The 18,536-nt window shown below is 46.1% G+C and overlaps 1 protein-coding gene across 1 annotated transcript in view; it reads right to left on the reverse strand.

The window, feature by feature from the left end:
• The window catches only part of LOC142016950 (glycerol-3-phosphate dehydrogenase [NAD(+)], cytoplasmic-like), a 28,028-nt gene extending 14,146 nt beyond the window's left edge, over nt 1–13,882 (reverse strand). Inside the window, exons 1-2 of the mRNA XM_075001462.1 lie at nt 13,743–13,882; nt 1,273–1,450 (exon numbers count right to left, since the gene is read on the reverse strand). Coding sequence (XP_074857563.1) covers nt 1,273–1,450; nt 13,743–13,783 — 219 coding nt within the window. The 5' untranslated portion in view covers nt 13,784–13,882. The remainder of the gene's footprint in view (nt 1–1,272; nt 1,451–13,742) is intronic.
• Between the last annotated feature and the right edge of the window lie 4,654 nt (nt 13,883–18,536).

Here is an 18,536-nt window from a genome sequence, read left to right on the forward strand (position 1 = left end):
GGATAAGTTACAGCCAAATAACAGCACAGACCATTGAGAGCCAGGACTGGTTGCTCTAAATAAACTTGATGGGACCACGGGAAACTTAGCCACATTCACGATAAGTGGTCGTCCAGCTAACTAAAATCATGCTGGATGATGGGTGTTGCTAGGCAAGGGAGGCTCAACCTGCACAACTTTCCAGTGTAGGTCAGTCTGCTACAGGGATTGGAATAAAACTGGCTGTCTCTTGCTGTATTGTAAAAATAATCAAAGCTGTTCATGCCTGGCTTGGTGTTGGACCAAGGAGAACAAAGCCACATATGTCAGTTTCAAACCATGTGAGTATGAACCTACAATTACAATACTAAATTTAGAAAAATTAACCACTCTAAGTAAGCAGGCTACTCATGCAGCATGTTAATTTCTGCTTGCACAAGTTAAAAGCTATTCTTTAAAGGCTGTGCTAGCTTCTTTCCTTTCCAAAACACTACCATATGGCACGCTCCTGAACAAACAAAATGTCCCCCTTATTGTCTTATATTAAGCAGCTATAAATCTAGAATCACGTTTCTTTAAGTTTATGAAGCTATAAGTTATCTAGTATGATCACACATTTTGAATTGCTGTAAAAGTTATAGCTTTTGCTTTTGATAGCTGTTATTGCATTAGAATTAGTATTAAATAGAATACTTCATTTTAAATTAAATATTGCATTAAATAGAATTACTATTTCTAGTCTGAAATCACACAATAATTACTGCAATGTTATCCATCATGTTCTACTGAATTTTGAGTTAGAACAACCCTAATTTTGTTTAGGGCAAATGCTATAGGCCGCATACTCAGCTGATGTAAATCAGCATAGCCCAATAAGGGCTTTGGAGAGAGTGATTTACAGCAGAGCAGGATCTGTACAAAAACACAAATATAGCTGGTTTGCTTGAAGCTGTTTGTCCTTTAGATGATGCAAACAGTAGGTCAAATTCAGAAGTAATGCAAATGTTAGCGTAAGCTGAGCAGAAAAGAGATAAGTAACTTTAATACTTGGCATGTGTACATAAGATGAGAGAGGAAATCCACAGATATGGTTTGCAGTTAAGTGGGATTAAAGTCCCTCTAAGTCATGCTATAATATCTAGTTGTAAATGATCCAAAGAACAGCAACTCCATTTGATGAGTTAAGGTCTTTACCTCTCCCCTAGTGTTAAATCCAGATGGGGGGGAGGGGTTGCTTGCACACCATCAGTCTTAAAGCTTTGAAAGCACATTTCAATCAATTAGCCAACTTACCACATTTTTAGGCAACTTATGTCCTGGAAGATACTTCATGTTTTCATGCTCTTTGTTTATTATCTCTGTGAGTTTCCTCCCATTTATGATTTCTTCAAACACCCACATCTTCACAACAGGGTCAAACCTGTTAGACTTCTGGATATTTTTGCCTATAATTTTTGCAATAGCAGAACCCCTGCATAACAAAATACAATACTTAGCAACTGGATTCTATATATTTGTTCTGAAACGGTCTCCTTAGGAGAGTTGAGTATCTTTAGTTCCAATTGGAAGCCCAAACTGCAGTGAGCAAAATACTCCTACCTCATGAAAGAAAGGTTGGCATTACAGAAACAATGGCCAAGTTAATACACTCACTGAGCCCCACAAGGCTCATCTCTTAGTCAAGGAAATACCCACTAGCGACATACAGGAGATGGATACTAAAAATAAAAATGTAGCCAGAAATCCAGGGTTGAACTCAGCATGATGTTGCGTGATCTTGTCTTTAATTTAGACCTTTAAATATATTTTTTGCTTCTCAAATAAATACTTTCCTTTGCTTCTTTCAAAAGGTAAGGTGACTCCAGTGAGGAGACTGATGCTGAGAAATCTGGATGCAGTGAAATCTGTGTATTAGAGCTGAAAATAGGAGCAAACTTTGGTATCAATTGCTGAATTGCTGCACTCCAGAGGGCCTACCTAAAGGGTGGTCTAGCTCAGGGATGAACAAACTTTAAGTTGTGCCTCCACTTTTTGGCCCTGCAATTGCCAAGCCTCCCCCCCCAGCACCTGTGGAAAGACCACAGGAAGGGATGCAGGGATGTGCGTGGGGGGCTCAGAAAGGACATAGGCCGCTTGGGAAGAGGGTGCTGGAGTGCTCAGGGGCAGGACTCCAGAGCACCTCATCAAGCTGGGAAGTTGCCAGCTATCCCCATCACTTGTCTCGGGGCCTCTGTGTGTAACCCACACACTTACGTGTGGTTAACTGTCCAGTGTAGTGGTACCTAGACCACATCACAGGGAAAGAATACATCTTCTGCAGCCTAAGCTGAGAGTCAGCTGGCCTTTAGCTCAAGCTGTTCGGGGTTCCTGCACTAAGCTCCTGAGGGCTGTTACATGGCACTCTGATTGGCCCAACAGCCTGAGAGAGTCCCCTGGGCGATACAGCAGCAGAGGCGACCTGGGACAAAGCAGGTCCCCTGGAAGCTGTGAGGAGGGGAGGTGAAGGTGCCAATCATGCTGTGTGCCCCTCCCCATTTTGTGCACCCCAGGTCTAGCTTAGTTAAAGGGTCACTATGGGGTGAAAAAACACCATTTTAAATTCTACTGGTTTCACAAATAAACGCTCAGGTGATTAAAACCTGAAACACTTGTAGGCCTCTGGTTTAGTTTGCATCATTGCTGCTGAGCATCTGCTTGCTTTTTTTGTCAGTTTAGACCAGTGATTCTCACCCTGTGGCCCACTGGCTGCTTGCAGCCCACTCACCACACAGTTGCAGCTCATGTGACTTATTCAGGGACACACAACACACACATATGGCCCAATGACTCCTATAATATTTTCTATCTGTATGCAGAATAAATTTTGTGATGCGTACCAAAGCATATACAGATGTGCACCACCAATAGACAGACATGCAGCCAGCAATGGGTGGCTGTGGATACTTTGCTAATCAGTTTGTGGCTTTTGAATCAATCTTGGGTGCCCACTCAAGTGCTCAGTTTACAGGGAACACTGAGGTAGCTCACCCTGGTTAATAGGTTCAGGACCACTGGCCTAGAGAATGAAATTAGACTAGTCATTTCCATTATTTCATTTTCTCATGTACCAGCCCAATACTGCCATGTTTAAGTTACATACACTGTAAGGAAAACATTTATAGGATATATACATCTCATAGAACTGGAAGCAACCTTGGGAGGTCATTGAGTCCAGTTCCCTGCCCTCTTAGCAGGGCCAAGCACCATCCCTAACAATTTTTTCTTCTTCTTCATTTATTTGCCCCAAACTGCTTGGCTGCCTCAAGGATTGGGCTCACAACCGTGGGTTTAGCAGGCTAATGGGGAAGCCACGGTAGTATTCTCTCCTCTTTTAAAGGAAGAAGAAAAAAAACTTGATTTAACTGTAGAAGATGGCCATGAAAACACAGGTTAGTGGTCTGTAAGTTGCAAGGAAGAACTTAACATTTTTGAGCCTACTTTGATTGTTAAGAACTTGTCCACACTACAAATATAACTTTTGAGTCAGAGGATCCAGTTACAACGCAGCTGCAATTAGAAGCATGAACAGAACTTAATCTGTGTGTTAGCCAGTTACCTGTAACTGATAAAACCCTGGGTTTATCCAAAGTTAAGTCCAATTAGAGTCTATCCAAGCTGAAAGTCATAACTGCTTTGCAACTGGGACAGAGGGAAACTGTGTTGTAACTGCCTCCTTTCACTCAGACACTTCACTTAAATCAGTTGCACAAGGCCAATTGGCCAAGAAGCAATAAGAGAATAAAGGCTCTATCTTACTGTCTATTCATTCAGAAGTCTCACTGAAGTCAATGGACATTTGACCTGAGTATCAGTGCCAGGGCCGGTTGCAAGGTATGCAGTAGCTCTAGGCTACCCAAAGACCATGAGATCTTGTATCATGAAGAAATACTTTATTTTTAAGCCATTTGCACATAAGGTATACAGGTAAACATTTCAAAGGAAAATCTTCATTAAAGGGGCATGAGAATTCTCTGTGAGACAGATTAGGCCTACTGTATGTGGCAGACCACAGGCTGCAAAGTCTTGGTCCTACTGGAAACCGGGCAGGTATATCAAGAGCTGGGTTAATGCCTTCCTATTTCCTAATTAAGCTCAATCAGGGCAGGCAGCTGTGGTCTCATTAGGAGTCAGCCTGCAACAGGTGGCTAATCAAGCACCTGTTATCTGCTAACCCTCCAGACTTCCTATAAAAGGCTCCCTCCCAGGCTGCAGGAGGAAGGATTTGAGAGGTGTGCAAGGAGGAAAAGGCTGGAGGTTGTAGCGTAGTGAGGTACCAGAAGAAGCAGCCTAGGTATGGGTAAGAGCCCTGCTAGCTGCCTCTCTCTTCTAGGGACTCTGAGTTGGAGTCCAGGACAGTGGGCAGGTCTAGACATCCTTCCCCTGGAGGGTTGCCCTGCTGGGTAAGCAGGAGCAGCCTAAAGCTTGTAAAGCAGGTGAGGAGCTGTTTCACCCCCACTTAACTTAGCTCTGGTGAGACTGGCTCAGTAAGTGGAGACCCTCCCCTTTGGAAAGACCTAAGGGGCCAGTGTGAGTCTGAGGCCCACAAGAAACTGGGGGGATGTGCGGAATCCCCTAGGAGACTGGTAAGGAACTTGTCATACATTTAATACACTAAACCCGACTTACATGTAGGGTGTATTCCTGTGCAACCATGTGTAAGTTGAATTTTGTGCAAGTCAGGGAAGCTGGGAAACTTACCAGCATGAGGGGAACCAGACTAGGAGCAGAGGGGAGCCAGGCTGCTGCCTGGTTCCGAGATGCCTGCTGCTACTGGGAGCCCGGAAACTGACTAGCACAGCAAGGCTGGTCAGTTTCCTGGCTCCTGCAAGTGGAGAGGAGTCCCCTGGTTTCTGGCTCCCTGCCACTCACAATTTCAACTTGCATTAATGCAAGTACTGAGCAAGTCAAAACCATGTAAATAGGGGTTTTTCTATACCATGTTTACACCTACTTTCTATTTCAGTTCTTGGTCCCTACCACCAGAATGGAACACTGAAAGGAAGATGAGGGTTTGTGGAAGAGTGCAGTGACCATGCACTGAGAGGGAGGAACAGTTGCTCTCATGGTTTTAAAAAGCCTAGTCTGGCCCTTTGGAGAGCATGAGTTCCTAGTTTGCTATGCACTTTATAACACTGGATAAATTATTTTAATCTGTTCCAAATCTGTAAAGTGAGGGTAACATTGTCGTATCTGTCTCCCCTGCCCAAACACACACCAATCCCATTCTTCATTGGTCTTGTAATAGGCTGGGGGCTGGAGCATCCTTTTCCAAATACATATGCAATATCAAGTATGCTACAAAGAGGCCCAGATCTCACCTGGAGCCCTTGGGTGCTACTCTAATATAAGAAATGGGCCTGATTTTCAAAGCCACTGAGCATCCACCAGCCCTGTTGACTTCTGTGGGAACTAAGCCTGATTTGCACAGATGCCAAGCATGTAAACAGCAATCTACAATTACTCAGGTATAAAAATGTAATGCTGATTACACTGGATACCAGCTAAATAGTACTAAATGTTAAGAGAAACCCCTTGTTCTGGCCTTGAAGCAATCCAAGGTAGCTTTTAAATTGAAAGCTAGGCAACAGCACAGTGTAACCTCTCTTTAAAGATTTTAATAGCACACAATAGACTGGCAACTCTGAGAACCAGACTGCATTTCCAGCAGAGCCTTCATGGCCGATGTACTCAGATGCTACTGGAACAGTTTTGAAACTGACAAGACTGGAACACAAAGGAACCCAGGCTATGAAATAAAGAAACTTTAGAAAAATCTGGGGCAGTGTTCAGCAGGAAAATATTCTCCTGATGAATCAGTGTGAGACTTGAACATAAACAAAGGGCTCAAAAACTGGTGCTCTGGTTTACCAGACCTGTTTGAAATGCATAGTTCAATACTAACCAGCCTTTGGAAAGAACTGCTTTATCTGTGGAAACCAGTATCTAGTAGCCCACAGTGCATGGCAGAGAAGGTTCACTTATGCAAACAAAGGCAAGGGACACTCCCCATAAACAACATTTTACCACATTTATTTTCCAAAGGTTAATTTATTAACTATAATAGAAGGCTGAGCTTTTAGTTGGATGCCAAGGGTTATCAGAAACCCAATTTGTTTTTATTAAAAAATACTGTTTAGTTCTTAAAACAATTTCATCCAAGAGAGAAGAATAATAGAACTGTGCTTCAAGTACTAGCTCCCAGCATTAATGAGATGTGGAACTCTTGGATGGCAGTGACCCAATCCTGTTCTGGCTGAAGTCAGTGACCACTCCACCAGTAACTTCAATGGAAGCTGGGTCAGGCCCCAGAGGAACAGGATGGCTCATTAATATTTGAGTAGTGTGACATTTTCTTTATTTGTATTGCACTAGCATCCAAAGCATCCAGTCATGTGAAGGTCTCATTGTGTGAGGCTTTGTATAAAGGCAGTCTCTATAGGTGTGGCTACATGGGTAAGTTTTACCAATGTGCAACAGGCAGTGGTTTGAGCATTAGCCTGCTAAACCTGGGCTTGTGAGTTCAATCCTTGAGGAGGCCATTTAGGGATTGGGGCAAATAGATGTCAAGGATGGTGCTTGGTCCTGCCAAGAGGGCAGGGGACTGGACTAGATGACCTCCAGAGGTCCCTTCCAGCTCTAGGAGATGTGATGTGATATACTTTAGTTATATGTAACAAAAACAATAGTCATGTAACACTTTAACAAAATTATTTATTAGGTGATGAGCTTTCATGGGACAGTGTAGCCAGACAAAGTCTCCCCCTTACAAGCCAGCTTACTCGCTGCCCACCCCCACTGAGGAGCACACAGGGCACGGAAACGGCTGCTGACAGCACAGTCTTTGATGCCCTCATTGAGGCCCAGATGTGCTAGCTTATCATGACCCTAAGAGACAGAAAGTACAGATAGAAGGCTAACAGGCCAGACTGTCAACACGAGAGGGGGGGGACCCTCAAGAAATCACCCCAGCTGGCATTGATCGATATGATGCACACACACAACCATCCCAGAAGGGGAAGTGCCCCACCCACACAAAAAGAATGTCCTGTACTCCTAAATTGCTTATCTCCTGTCTTACAAGTGCAAATTAAGTAAGAAATGCCCTTGTAACGAACTGGCGTCACAAAGACAGACCAGTATGATCTGGCACCATAGATAAGAGAGAGAATACGTAGCCCAGAGGTGTATAAAAGGTGGGCCCAGCAGAACTCTAACTTTGAGTGCATTCCACCAACTACCTGCTGGTCGGGTCAGGTGATTGCCTCCCAAGGTCCACTACTGGGGACGCCCAACCTCATTCGTCTTTCCGCAGACTTGAGTGACCAATCCGGCTTGGCTACGCTGGTATCGAGAGACGCAGAGAGGGTAAGATACACCCATGCTAGGTCTCCGACTTTTTTTGTGCACAGCTAAAGAATTAGAGCTCTGTAACTAGACGTCGTTGTATCAAGATATCATTGTGTTAGATGGTAACAGATATCTTTGTATTGGATTGTAACGTAACTTGTTAACACCTGTACTTTGCTAGCATATAAGAAGTAAACAATAGCCTTTTGCAACCACACACTTATAACTGTAGCTTAATAAACTTGTAACTAGTTAAGCTCTGAGCCTGACCCTGTTATCCTTTTGTCACTACAACACAGCCAGCACAACAAAAAGAACTTTAACCGTTTGGTTACTACAGCCTGGCCGTGGGTGAGTGTGCTAGGAGCTGCCTGCTCTAACAGTAAAAAACTGGGTTGTTTAGGACCAGGGGAGTACCTCACCGCACATTACCCGGCCACTGGCTAACAGACAGACTCACTTCTTCAGATCTCTCCCATGAAAGCTCATCACCTCATCAATTATTTTGTTAGTCTTTAAAGTGCTACTGGGCTGCTGTTTTGTTTTGATAGAACATAGACTAACACGGCTACCTCTCTGTCACTATTCAGCATGCTCAGTATTGTGAAGTTCTGAGCACCCTCAGCTCTTGCTGAAGTGAATAGGAATGGAAAGCATTTGGTTTCTTTGAGAATAATTTGTATTTTAAAGCAAACAGCAGAACCACTGCTAATTAATAAACAAAATCTACTGCTCCTCTAGTATGACTGGTAAAAAGGTTTTATTGTAGCTAATGTTTAAAACAAACCAACAGGGTGGGTTTAACAAGATAACAGATGAGAGGTTGGGTTAACAGGAGAGGGGCAAGCAAGGGTTAAAAGGCCAGAGGAGTAACCTGCCTCATCCTGGATATAGATACTGAAATCTTAATTCATTAATCTCTTCAGGAGAGTCACCCATAAGGGAAAGCAGAGTCCAAAAGTCTATTATAGTTCATAAATCCACAGGTGATAATCAAATCAGCGATAAGGCTTCCAAACCTGCTGGCATAATAAGGGACACATTTGACCCACTGGGAAGCAGGGAGAAGATGTTGAAACATTTGTGTAGCATCAGCTCTCTCTCTCTGAACTCTTACCTAAATAGCTGGGTTGAGGGCAACAGAAGGAATGTGCTGCCTGCCAAAGGTAAACACTCCACCGTTATGTCTGTATTTTAAAGAAACACGGCTCCAACTTTGACAACCTCAAAAAAAATCCCTTCCCCCAAATAAATTATTTTTTTCTGCTTTAAAAACGTGATTCCACCAGCTGCAATCACCTTAAGCCACCCAGTGCAGGGCTTAAACAAGCCACAAAGCTATTGAGACATTTGGTCAGGTGCTCACATGCAGAGTGTACCTGCCACACTGTGCATGGTGTGCTCTTCTGGGCTGCATCTACGCCAGCAATGTCTTCTGGAGAATCAGGCCCTTTTCGGAAGTACAAGGGGAGTCCATGCAAAATGCACTCTTTCAATCCAAAAATCGAAAGAATGTGGTGGTTCTGCTCCCAGGTCAGGAAAAGCGCCTCCTTTCAAAAGCTTTCCAAGAAAAGCATGTGTAGATGCTCCTCAGGCCCTTTTTTTTCCCCAAAAGGACACTCTGCATAGCACCAGGTTTTTTGATCCCTGGTCCATTCTTTCAAAAGAGCAGGAGCTGTGTGGCCGCTCTCTGTCAAAAGAGTGGATTGATCTTCTGATCCGCTTTTTTGTGTGTGGCTGCGCTCTTTTGAAAGAAGACCTTCCGGCCCTAGTGATTTCACACCTGGAATACTTTCCAGATCTATGTTCCTGTCTATTTCAACATCCTTCTAATCCACAAGAATGGGAGTGTACAGAGAGAGAGACTGAGTCTCCTCTACAGCCTTAGCTGGGAGCCAGCTTGCTTTTAGCTCAAGCAGTAGAGGCTCATGCACCAGTTTTGGTTCCGCCTGTTGGCGTTACAGTAGCTCACTCTTAGTGGGCTGGAAAGGGGGCCTGGGGAAGCTCAGGAGGGGACCGGGCTCTGCATCCTGGAGGGAGCAGGGCTGAGGGCAGGGGCCTAGAGCATTCAGCCCTCACAGCACCGCGCGCATGCAATAGTGCTGCCACAGCACTTCAAAGGGGCCTGGCGCTCTGGACAACACAGCAGCTACTTTGACAGTGATGGCAAAAGCACCGGGCCCCTTTGAAAGCCTGGGCCAGGGGATAACTGCTTCCCCTCACCCTGTCGGTAGGGCTGCTCAATGTTCGTTCATAAGATTGCAACAAACCCAGGACCATTTAAGGCTGAATTCTACAGAAAGACGAAACAGTGCCAGCACCTTCCTAGTGAACAGTGGATTCCTGAGAAAGGAGAAGGCAAATGCAGTTTTAAATCTGTGGGGTCAAATGTTAAATGAAGACTTGCACCAGTGTTAGTCCCAGCCCCTTCACTTCACATGGTGTAGTGATACTTTGCTCTTCTTCTGAGCCAGATGATAAATGAAATGAGATGGCCTGATCCTGCAAGCTGCTGAGAATCGTTGCCTCACGTGGAAGGCCAGAGGTGCTAAGCTTGAGTCCCAAGCCCTAAAAATGCTTTGCTGACACTTCTCGCATCAGGATTTTTGTCTATACATATTAGTGTGCTACCAACACTAATGAATATCAATAATCCCATTTTACAGGTGGGTAATTGGAGGCACAAAGTGATCTGTCTGAAGTTATTACATTTCTAGCAGTGGTGTGAGTACAACAGAGGTTTTTTAACTTTCCAGTTTGGTCAGGTGCAATACACCAGTGTTTCTTAAACTTTTTTAGACCAGGGAACACAAAACAATAATTTATGTGGAACACCTATTAAAATTTTCTTTAAAAAAATTGTCAGACTACACACACACACAAAGCCCAAACAGCAACAAAAATAAAATTAAGTAATTTAATCAGGTATCATAGCAATGAAGTAGTAACATTGTATTTGATTTTAATAAAAGAAAAGTACCATCTGTGTACGATATCAGAAAAATGTTAGAAGCTGCAAGTTGTTTGCAGAACATAGTTTAAGAAACACTGCAATAGATCACACTAACAGTCTAGGGTGAATAAAGGGTCAGGCTGACACACATGCACTTATTGTATGCAATAGCAGCAAACCCAGTGTCCACCGAGTAGTCTGGGTTGCCAAGGCCAGAAGCTAGAATTTTAGCACTGGGCAGCCCTAACAACTGGGGTGCTCCTGGAGTCAGCTAGAAGTTTTGTCCCAAGACAAAGTGAAGTGGAGGAGACTTGTAGATGACCTATGCTCCACTTGGAGTACAAGGGTTAAGAAGTAGCAGCATCCCTCCACAATTAGAGCAGCAACCATGTTATTCCCTTGGAGTACACAGATAGGGAAGTGTATCGATATTAAAATGTACAATGTAATTTGTTTTGCTGCAGGGGAGTTAAATTTTCAGAATCAACTTGTCCCCCTTCAAAAGTCAATTGTGTGTTTAGGAGCCGAAAGCCTATTGATTGAAAATGGGATATGAGCATCCCAGTTACTTAGATGCTTTTCAAAAGCTGACTCGTCATCACTAGCATGAGATGGTGTTCTTTTTAAATACAGATGTTACATAATGTGTATCTTGGAGATACTAGTCAGGTTGGGCATTAGGTTAAAGAATGTAAGATAACAGTTCAGAGATTTACACTTACATATACATGCACTGTTCTTAAGAAAACATGATTTTATAACCCAGTATAGACAGGACCTTAAGGGGAAAAAGCTCTGCTTTTCTGCTGGAGAGGGTTAGAGAAGTGTTTTAAAATGTATGTACGTACAATATTAATGAAAGGTATCAGATTTCAGACCTGTCCATTAGGGTTTGAACTGTGCCAGCATACATGTTTCAACTCTTCTCGGGGGCACCATCAGCTTTTCCAATAATTTAAGCTTTCAGTTTAAAGACTCGTACCCCTGTTGTGGGAAAGGTAAGGGCCAGAATGTTCATCTACTACACCTGCAGATAACATTCAACTGTAAGGGGCTGCCCTGAAAATCCCTTCATCTCAGGGTGTTTATGCTGAAACAATGATTTAAAGTTAAAAAGAAGACATTATTTCCCTGTGATCTTTTCTTTCAGCATGGTATTCTGGAGCAGCTGGGGTGTTAGTTACCCCCATTTTTTTCCCCCCACTGTAACCACGCTCTCAAGTTTTTGGTCCCTTTTTAGTGTATAGCTTCTTGATATCTGTGTAAAGAACCAGTGCATTCTTTAGAGCTCAAGGTTTGGAAGACTGGGCTCCCTCTCTGGGGACAGAAGAGAAAATAATCCCTTAGAAGCTGAGTTCTACTTATATGCTGATCCTGATCTTTGAGGTAATGGAATTAATTATTGTATTATATAGTTGTAGAATCAGGACCCTTGTGCTCTTCCAGTAGCAGACATAAGGATCTATGCAATAATTCACTTAGAATAACTGGATATTACAAAAATAAGTAAATAAAATAGCTTCAACTGCAGAGAACCACCGTTTACCAAATTCACAGGGAGAGCAGAAAGCCTGGAATGTTGTCTACACTGGCTGTTTCCAGGCAGAGGTAAAAAGTAACCATACTAAATATCAAAACAGGGATAACAATCTGCATTCAGTGGCAGTTCATTACCTGAAAGTTGCAAAAAGAAGTAAGTGTCTATCTGCAGATGGGTGAGCAGGAGGTTATTTCACAATCAGTCTGAAGACAAGGGCACAAGTAAAACACTTCAGCTGCTCCTGGAACCCCATGCAGTCCTCTGGTTGGCTCCTCCAAAGGCTCAGAGGACTCACTTGCTACCTTTAGGTCTGAGTGTGTATTTCACATGAGCAGCCAGGTATCTGCCGTGTATATGCTTCCCCTCATTGCAGTCAGATGCAGAGGACACTGGATGAGGAATCAGCAGACCTGGATTCTGCTCGCAATTGTGCTACTCTGTGTGATCTTGGGCAAGCCATTTAAGCTCCATGGCTGCCCAGTTTCCCCATAGTAAAAAACGAGATAAAACCTTTTCAAAGCTTTGTGATTTATACATGAAAATGCTGTTAGTTCTTACTAGCAGATACCTGGTGTTTCATATTTTTGTTGCTTTTCTGACATTCTTTGTGGCATGTATTCCTCTTCTGTGAGCCACCAGTTTCTAATGGGTATCTCCAGCTGTATGAATTCCAGAAATTCTCGTCTGGATTACTTCTGGGTTTTCCTAGCACCCAGCACTAAAATCCCGAAACTAAGGGTAAAGAACAGCTCTTCAACCAGCCACAGGAGTTTGGAGTATGCCCCATTCTTTAGTAGTATTTAACGTGTAGTACAGCAGTGTCTAGAGGCCATTTGGGTTGGTCCCTATTGTGCTGGGCACTCTACAAGCATCCAGCAAAGGTCAGCGCCTGCTACAAAGCACTTTATTCTGCTCTGCAACAGGCTTCAGCGTCAGGACTAGCTGCACGGACTTAAGAAGTATAGAATGCTAGAACTAGAAGGGACCTCAAGAGATCAAGTCTGGTCCTCTGCCCTCACGGCAGCACGAAGCACCCTGTTAGATATGTACCTAACCTCTTCTTAAACATCTCCAACGATGGAGATGCTACAACGGCCCTAGGCAATTTATTCCCGTGTTTAACCATCCTGACAGGAAGTTTTTCCTAATGTTCAACCTAAACCTCCCCTGCTGCAATTTAATCCCATTGCTCCTTGTCCTATCCTCAGAGGCTAAGGAGAATAATTTTTCTCCCTCTTCCCTGCAACAACTTTTCAGGTACTTGAAAGCTGCTGTCATGTCCCTTCTCTTTTTCCAAGCTACACAAACCTGACTACAGCAGAGGGGAAGAATTACTTCTGGTGCCTGGCTCGTCACGCTCCCCTTAATGCATCCCAGAAGCATGGTGGCTTTGTTTTGCAACAGCGTCACGCTCTTGACTCAGACTCCGCTTGTGTGGCCCAGTCAGCGGAGTTCAGCACAACTAACCCGGGCTCAAATGTGCATGGAGCAGCCTGGCCCCGCAGCCACTTTTTAGTGACTTCCTAAAAGCGGAAATTGCAGAACCCTGCCCCCCGCACATCAACCCCTTCTGGTGTGTGTGGGCGGGGGCGGTGCCTAAACTGCCGGGCTTGGTAAAACGCAACCCTCAGCTTCTGCTCCCAGGGGAGGCTGCCGGGGCCGGAGCTGCCTGCAGGTTGCCTGGGAGGAGCGGACAACCTCGCAGCGCTGCAGCCTGGCTGTGCCCCGCCCCGCCTCGCCTCGCCCCTCCAATCTCCAGCCAACAGACGCGGTCTCTGTGCAACTCCACGAGTCTCAAGGGTCAAGCTTCTTCCCCCCGGAACCCGCTGCGATAGCTCGCCCCGCCCCTGCAGTCCCGGGCAGCGGGCAGCGGGCGCTACTCACCAGTTCCCGGACCCCACGATGCAGACTCTCAGCGGTGGCATGGTGGCTGCCCGGGCCCAGGCGCTGCTGCTGCTGCTGCTGCTTGGCGGCTCGAGAGAGACAGTCCCCGGGCGGCGGCAGCGGCGGCCCGATCCCGGAGACAGGGCTGGCCACGCCCCAACCTGAGCGCACGCAGATCCCGCCCGCTGGCGGCTCCCTGGGCTGTCAGTCCGAGGCTGCTGCCCTGCGGACCAATGGCAGAGAGCAGATGCAAATGAGGGGCGGGGCGCTGCCGGCTGGACCGAGGCCCCAGGGGAAGAACGCTCCCTCCTCCCCCCAGCGCTTAACCCTTTCGCGGCTGACGGCTGCGCGATCGGCACGGTCCGTGACCTCGGGGCTACGCGGGAACCCCCAGGGGCTGGCCCACTCCGAGCAGCTCCGCCCCGAGCCCAGTTAGGTGCAAGCGCTGAGCTCCCCCGGAGTCCCGCACTCCGACGGGCTGCAACGCCCGGACCGAGGGCGGGGGACAGTGCCTGGACCAGCCTCGGACCGACAGAGCTGCGAGCGAACTGGACAATGTTGGTAACAGTCACTCCCTTAGGCAGGGTACTGGGAGCCTTGTCCACACAGGAAGGGTCTGCCAGCATAGCTGTGCATGGCTAGTTAGGGCCCATAACCACACCTGGGCCAGGTCTACACCGTGTCTATTTAAGGGCGAAGCTTTGCTTTCCAGAAGATCGACCATGGGAAGATGGATCTTCCAGAGTTCGAGTTTGATGCATGTGTTAAAAGGCGACAAATTGACCACTCTGGACTTGGCCATTGACCCCTGTACTCCGCTATCCTGTGGAATAAGGGATGTCAACATGAGACGTCCGAGCCCCGGACTACACTAGGGAAGAACGTAGATTCTGATACGTTGATTCTAGTTACGCTAGTCGCATAGCTATGTATCTGAAAGGTAGATTTGCCCTCAGATGTGCAACATCCAATTATGACAATTGCATAGCTGCAGTCAACATGATAAATCAATTTTTCTGGCAGTCCCCATAACAGGAGAAACTCCCCCATTGACCACCCTTACTCCTCGCACCAGTGAGGAGTACCAGAGTGGACGGTAGAGCCTTGATGGTTCAATTTAGCACATCCCCCTAAGCGCATGTAATTTGAACCCTGGAAGATGGACCATGATCAAGTCGATCTTTCAGTAAGTACAGACATAGCCTGATTCCTGGAGAAGAGTGTGCTTTTTACTTTTGGCATAAATTCCTTCCCAGGCAACATAAGCTAACTCAAGAAAAGTCACTATTACAGCAATAAGGCCATCCACAGGTATAATTCTCTCTTTAAATTCTCATCATTATTTTTTTAATATAGCTTTCCCATGTAAATAGGGCCTTGGTCCTGTAATTCCCATTATATGGTAGATAAGTTTAACTTCCATTTTATAGATAGGGAAACTAAGGTGCAGAATGAATCATTGACTTGTTGATCAATATGTGTGTGGCAGAGTGCAGGAATCTAGAACAAGTCTCCTAGTCTGTCCAAGAGACCGTTCTCTTTCTCCAGTATCACTCTCTGGTTTTGCATTTGCAGATGAGCAAATTTTAAAGGCAACACACAAGTAGAGTGAACAGTGTGATGCCAGATTTTAATGGAAACTGCCACCATAAGACCTCTGTGAAGTTCGTGTGAAGAATGCTGTATTAGATTCTGTGAGTCTCCTGTCACAGCACCACCTGGTGTAACAGTCTCAAAGGGGTAGCCATGTTGGTCTGTAGCTTCACAAATAACAAGCAGTCCTGTAGCACCTTAAAGACTAACAAATGTGTTAGGTCATGAGCTTTTGTGGGTAAGACCCACATGGTTTTTGCCAGCTGCTGGTGAATAGGCTTCAAAAGGCTGCAGATTTAAACTATGAGCTCAGTAAGAAGCTAGTGGTAGTTTACATCCGTCCATGGGCAGACTGAAGGATTTGCTCACATCTTTCATTCTGTCAGGAAATCATGATCTCTTCCCTTCCTCACTCAGACAACAGGCAGTGTTGGGGGTTTGCAGATCACATCTCGGTCTAGGACCCATTATTGCATATGCTCTGTTCCTATTCTTCGGGCTAAATGGGGGAAACTAAAAGGGTTATTTGGGAATACAAATCAATGCCATGAGTGGGTATTTCTTTAGTGCCTTTCTTGTAATCAGTCATAAGCACCTTTACTTCTCCAAAAATTGCCACAAGTTACCCTCAAAACTCCTACACCCACCCACCTCCCCCTCACATGCTTTGTCATCCGTGCTCCTGCCAGCTCTCTGCTATACTCTTTCTTTCACCTCTATGACTTCTCATAGTTCCCTGGGTCCTGCCACACTTCCATGCCTCCCATAGTGCAGGGGGCTGCAGGTTTGGCCCACTCTCTGTGCACTATGTGACAGCGTATGTTGCCTCTGCAGCTGTGTCCTGAGTCAGTGAGTTCCTGGCTGTGTTCGCTGAGGAGGGCCACCACAGTGACTCACAGTACGAAGACAGGCTGCCAACATTTGACAGGCCTGTGGGCGGTCTTTGAGATACACATATGCTCAGCCAGCCCTGCTGTCAGCGTCACTGGTTCAAATGGCTGGTGCCTCCTTCAGGTGACCTGCATCTGTTTGGGGTTACACAAACCAGGACGAACACCAGACTGCAAAACTGACTAGGCTGTATCCCTAACATGGCCACCAGGAACACATGGCCACCCTTTCCTATACACAGGTGCATAACACTCCAGATGTGTATCATAGGCATCCTTCCGTCTGCATAGACTATGGATCGCGCCCTTTATAGTTTCAAATGAGGACTTCATTTACAGTGTCTACTGTGACTATGAAGACCCACACGAGAGTGACAGTCCTTGCTGCATCTCTTGCAGATATGGTGGGTGTCTGGCAAGTCCTTAGTGTGCTTTCTGTGCACTCACTTCTCCTCTGCTAGCTGTCTGATCCTCAACTTGCCCTTCTGAAGGCCCTTGTGTAACCCCTGCCTCCATCTGCTACGGTCGTCTGCTAGTTCTTCCCAGTTGTCCAGCTCGATGTCTACCTCTCTGCGGTCTCTCTTGCAGACATCTTTGTAGCGCAACTGGGGGCGTCTGGGAGGTCTTTTGCCAGAGGCTAGCTCACCATACAGGATGTCTTTTGGAATCCTTCCATCATTCATCCTGTGGACGTGGCCAAGCCAGCGGAGTCGACGCTGCCTGAGCAGGGTGTGCATGGTTGGGATTCCAGCTTGCTCGAGGACGGCGGTGTTGGTCACTCTGTCCTTCCATGATATTCCAAGGATGTGCCTGAGGCAGCGCAAGTGGAAGATGTTCAGCCTCTTTTCCTGGCGGGCATACAGGGTCCAAGTCTCACTGCCATAAAGGAGGGTGCTGAGGATGCAAGCTCTGTAGACTTGCATTTTGGTGTGAGTGTACAGCTTGTTGTTATTCCACACTCTCTTGCTGAGTCTGGACAGAGTTGTGGCCGCTTTTCCGATCCTCCTATTTAGCTCAGTGTCCAACGACAGGGTGTCAGTGATGGTGGACCCAAGGTAAACGAACTTGTGGATGACCTCTAACGTATAGTTGTCAATGCTGATTGATGGGGATCAGCAACATTCTGACCGAGTACGTTTGTCTTCTTTAGGCTGATGGTAAGCCCAAAGTCCTTGCATGCTTTGGAGAACTGATCCAGCAGTTTTTGAAGCTGGTCTTCTGTGTGAGACACTACAACAGCATCATCTGCGAACAGCATGTCTCTGATGAGGACTTCCCGCACCTTAGACTTAGCTTTCAGCCTTGCAAGATTAAACAGTTTCCCATCAGATCTTGTGTGCAGCAAGATGCCCGCTGTTGAAGTTCCAAAGGCGTGCTTCAGGAGGAGTGCGAAGAAGATCCCGAACAATGTCGGAGCAAGCACGCATCCTTGTTTGACGCCGCTCCTGATTCTGAAAGCATCCGATAATGCGCCTTCATATTGGATGGTTCCTCTTGTCTTTGTGGAACGACTGGATCATCTTGAGTAACCGTGGAGGACAGCCTATCTTGTGGAGCAGTTTGAACGGACCATCCCTGCTGACCAAGTCAAAGGCCTTGGTCAGGTCAATGAAGGCTATGTAGAGTGGCTTCCTCTGCTCCCTGCACTTCTCCTGCAGCTGCCTTAGAGAGAAGACCATGTCAACGGTAGACCTCTCTGCGCGGAATCCGCACTGCGATTCGGGGTACACCCTCTCAGCAATCTTCTGGAGTCTGCCAAGGATGACGCGAGTGAACAGTTTACCAGTGATGCTTAGGAGGGAGATTCCACAGTAGTTGTTGCAGTCACTTCTGTCTCCTTTGTTCTTATACAACGTTACAATGTTAGTGTGGCGCATATACTGTTGTTAGTATTGACAAGGTCACCTTCAGTGCTCTCAGTTACAGGCTGGTGGGATACATCTACCCACCAGCAGGCAGAAGTAATTCTGGGCACAGGGAGCACCTCTGCTTGTGCTAGCACCTAGAAACAGCCATGTGGTACAGCAGCAGCTCAGGCTACCCACCCTTGTATGTACCCAGGGGGTCAGGTGGGACTGTACTTGGGTGGCTAGTCTAAGCTGTTACTGGGGCTACCAGAACCTCACGGCTCTTTTTAGGCCCTGGCTTGAGCAGAGCTAATGTATATATGACTCCTCATGCTAGGAATTATACCTCCCTCACAGCTAGTCTGAGACACACCCTGGATGGTTGCTCTATGTCCTCCTGCGCCCTGCCTTTTGGGCTCTTCACCTTATCTTTCTCCACACCTGCTGCTCACATCTTCCTTGTC

The sequence above is a fragment of the Carettochelys insculpta genome, chromosome 8 (assembly GCF_033958435.1).
Source record: "Carettochelys insculpta isolate YL-2023 chromosome 8, ASM3395843v1, whole genome shotgun sequence".
Lineage (NCBI taxonomy): Eukaryota > Metazoa > Chordata > Testudines > Carettochelyidae > Carettochelys > Carettochelys insculpta.